This window comes from Herpailurus yagouaroundi, unplaced genomic scaffold (assembly GCF_014898765.1).
Source record: "Herpailurus yagouaroundi ecotype Mexico unplaced genomic scaffold, PumYag 72067, whole genome shotgun sequence".
NCBI lineage: Eukaryota > Metazoa > Chordata > Mammalia > Carnivora > Felidae > Herpailurus > Herpailurus yagouaroundi.
The window spans coordinates 1-3,383 of record NW_024420989.1 but is presented as its reverse complement, the minus strand read 5'-3'; the positions used below and the strand labels follow the sequence as shown (position 1 = coordinate 3,383).

General features: G+C 67.3%; 1 protein-coding gene across 1 annotated transcript; it reads right to left on the bottom strand.

Moving 5' to 3' along the window:
- Window positions 1-300: 300 nt before the first annotated feature.
- Window positions 301-3,373, bottom strand: LOC121026306 (beta-lactoglobulin-1). The gene is made up of 6 exons (XM_040469167.1): window positions 3,278-3,373; window positions 2,745-2,884; window positions 2,369-2,442; window positions 1,393-1,503; window positions 704-808; window positions 301-477 (listed from the first exon to the last, which is right to left on the bottom strand). Exons 1-6 carry the CDS (start codon window positions 3,371-3,373, stop codon window positions 461-463), a joined length of 543 nt encoding a protein of 180 aa, XP_040325101.1. The 3' UTR covers window positions 301-460.
- Between the last annotated feature and the right edge of the window lie 10 nt (window positions 3,374-3,383).

The window sequence follows — 3,383 nt, the reverse complement described above, 5'->3', positions numbered from 1 at the left end:
GTCTCTCCTGAGTCCCCCCGACGGGGCTGGAAGGGGTGTCATCCTCTCTGGGCCCTGAAACGGACCAGGGCACCCCTGTGATTCCTGGGGAGCCTGTCGGACCCTCGCCGGCCCCTCCCAGCCTGGGGGTGAGGGACGGCCTCTCCACCTCAGGCTGAGTGCTGGCCACCCCACGCCCTTGCCCAGAAGAGCCCATGGGGACGTCCGCGTGGGGGCTCGACCGGGACACAGGAACGACATCCCACAAAGGCCATTCGAGAGAGTGGACACACAGCCAGCCCGGCCCCCGCGGTCAGCAGGAGAGACGCCGGGTTCCAGCCATTCCCGCAGAGGGGCCAGGGCCCGACGGAGGGGAGCTGGGGGTCCCCCGGGACGCCCCCCCACCCGTGCACGTGCCCAGGACGTGGGGGCAGGGCTGCTACGTTACCCCAGGAGGCGGGTCGGGCAGGAGCTCACCTACCTAGACGCGGCACTGCTCTGCGGGAGGAGAGAGAGCCGGGGGAGAGGTCACAGGTCGCCGGGGCAGCCCTGGGCCCAGAGGGGTGGGAGGGGGACCCCGCCCCAGGGGCTCTGCACCCCCTCCCCCGGGGGCCCGGGGAATGGGGGCCACCGTGGGAGACGGACGCGCCCCGGGCTCATGGCTGTCCGACGGGTGAGCCGCACGCAGGGTGAGAGCAGGGACGCGGGGTGTGGAGGCGGTCACCTGCCACCTGGGTCAGGTCCAGGATGATCCGGACGTGCACGGGCAGAGTCTGGAGGGCTCTGTCGAATTTCTCCATGACCTCGCTGTCGGCCTTCAGGGTCCTGGCTGTGGGGGGCGGTGGGTCAGTCCCTGGGCCGCGGGGCTTTGACGGCCTCGGGGAGCCCCGGCCAGGGAGCCAGAGCAGAAAGCACACACTGGCGTCCTGAGGTCAGCCCCCGGGGTGGCCTCCGGGGCTCAGCCCCCCTGTCCTCCAGGGTCCCCGCCCCGCCCTCCCAGGACGGCGCCGGGGGCCCTGCAGGGACACGAGGCCAGGACCCACGTCCCCGGGCCGCTGGGGCTCGCCCGCAGGGCTGATGTGCTGGCCAAGAACGCGTCTCTAACCGCACACAAAGCGCTTCATTCAGGCAAAGCGGCCGCGTCTCAGCCCCCTGCTACCAGATCTCTACCAGCTTGCGTTCCGTTCAGAACGTGACAGGTTTAATGGTACTTTTGTGGAACATCACCCCCAAGCAAAGCTTCTACTTAGCAGTCATCCTCTGGCCGAGGCAGGAGCACTAAGCCCAGCCCCGCGGCCTGGATCCTGGATCCCCGATTCCCGAGGCAATGTCAGGGGACTTGGCCCCCACCGGGGGTCCTCATCCCCCCCACCCCCCCATGCAGGGCGACCCCGGGCCTGCTCAGTGACGTACTCAGGCACTGGCACACGAGGTTCTGCCCGGGGGCGTCGGTGTTCTCCAGGCAGAAGAACAGGTAGTTCTCGTAGTCGGTGTCCAGCACGATGAGCTCGTTCTCATCCAGATCTGGGGAGAGGAGCCAAAGGGGAGACGAAGTCCTGTCCAGCAGGAGCCCCCTACGGGTGTGGTTCCTTGTCCTGCATCCCCCAGGGTGCTGCCCACGTGCAAGCGTGGCCATCGGCAGCAGGAAGTGGAAAGTGGGGAGCACAGAGCCGGGTGTGTCCCCTAGGCCAGGCGTGTCATGGGTCAGGTGGCGGGGACAGAACAGTCAGACGCGCACACGGCGGTCGGAGCTGTGCCCGGGGCTGTGAGCAGGAGAGCTGCTGACCAAGCACTCAGGCTTGGCAGGGAGGGGCCGGAGGTAGGGGTGAGGTGGGGGTGAGGCACGAAGGAAGGAGAGAGAGGAGGAGGGTCAGGGTGGCCCAGAGCAAATCTTCAGCGTGAGAAAAATAGAATTTGCCGACCGAAAACCCACAAGAAGTGTCTGTGCCTCCTTTGTTTAAATTTTAGCACTTAGCTCTCCATTTGTGGTTTTTTATAATTCACGAAAGCCTCTAAATGTTGCAGTTAGTGATAGAGAATTCGGTAGAAGATCTTTAAACCACCCCCCCCCCCGCCCCCACTCCAGCAGAGTCCAGGAGCTCAGCTGCGCACTGACCACAGTCGTGGGGCCGGAAACTCTCCCTGCCCCGGGTTCTGTGGTCGGGCTGGGTAACCAGGCCTGAAAGGCTCATGGCTCGGGGCGTGGACAGACCCACGGGTCAGCACCCCACCGGCCACTCCAGGCAGCCCCGAGAGTGGGACCGGACCGGCACTCTCCCACCTCGTCCCCGCCTGCAAGGACAGCCACCACCCAGGGACAGTTGTGACCAGCCTTGGAATTTGCACCTGGCCCTCGGGGAACTCCCACTCGGCCCTTGGGGACACTTACAGTTGATGTTGAACTTGGCCGCACACTCCGTTTTCTCTGCTAAGACCTTCTTCTCAACACACCTGTTGTCCTCCCTAAGAGGTGGTAACACTGAACTTGAGTTGTCCTCTCTGTGATCCCTCATGGGAGGAACTGCCCAGGCCCCCAGGGCCCCAGCCCCCAGCTGACCGGCCGGCCTCCACGCGGGCCTCTCTGCGCACTGCCCTGCGGCCGCCTTGTGTGATCGGCCCGTCGGCCCAGAGCCCTGGGTGGGGGCTCCGAGGCCACCGGGGACCACCCCCACGGAGCCAGCTCCCGTCAGGACCCTGCCCGCCCGCCCGCCCGCCCTGGGCCCAGGCCCTCGCCGGCCCCCAGCCCGGGGGCCTCGGTCACCCACCACTTGCGCAGAATGATCTCCAGGTTGTCCCGGGGCGTGGGTCTCAGCTCCTGGACGTACACTCTCAGAGGGGCGGTCTCCGAGTCCAGGAGGGAGATGTCGCTGGCCGCCATGGCCATGGAGTGCCATGTCCCAGCCACCTGGGGAGGGGGCCTGAGCTGCCATCGGGGGTGGGGAGCCGGCCCCGGCGCCACAGCGCGCCTCTCCCTCCCACCCCGGCCGGGGGCCCTGTCTAAGTGTGGTGGCAGCCAGTGAGCTCTGGGCGACCCCCCGCCACCGACCAGACGCCCCTCTGGGAGCCCCCACACTTGAAATGACATCTTAGGTTCCCAGGTGGCCTTAAAGGACAGGTTGTGCGAGTTCCGTGGAACCATCTGGACCTTGGGCAAGCGAGGGAAAGCCGCCCTGAGGACAGGGTGTGGGGGGGGGGGGCTCCCAGCGTCCTGGCTTCCACCCACACTCTTCAGAGGGCCGAGGCCCCGCCCCCCGCCCACCCTGCAGCTCACCGCCCCCTCCCCCAGCCGTCCTCGGACCTTCTGCAGGTCTAGGCCGTCCATGGTCGGGAGGACGGTGGCGGCCTGGAGGCCACACACGAGGGCCAGGCCCAGGGCGAGCGGGAGGCACTTCATGGCTGCGGCT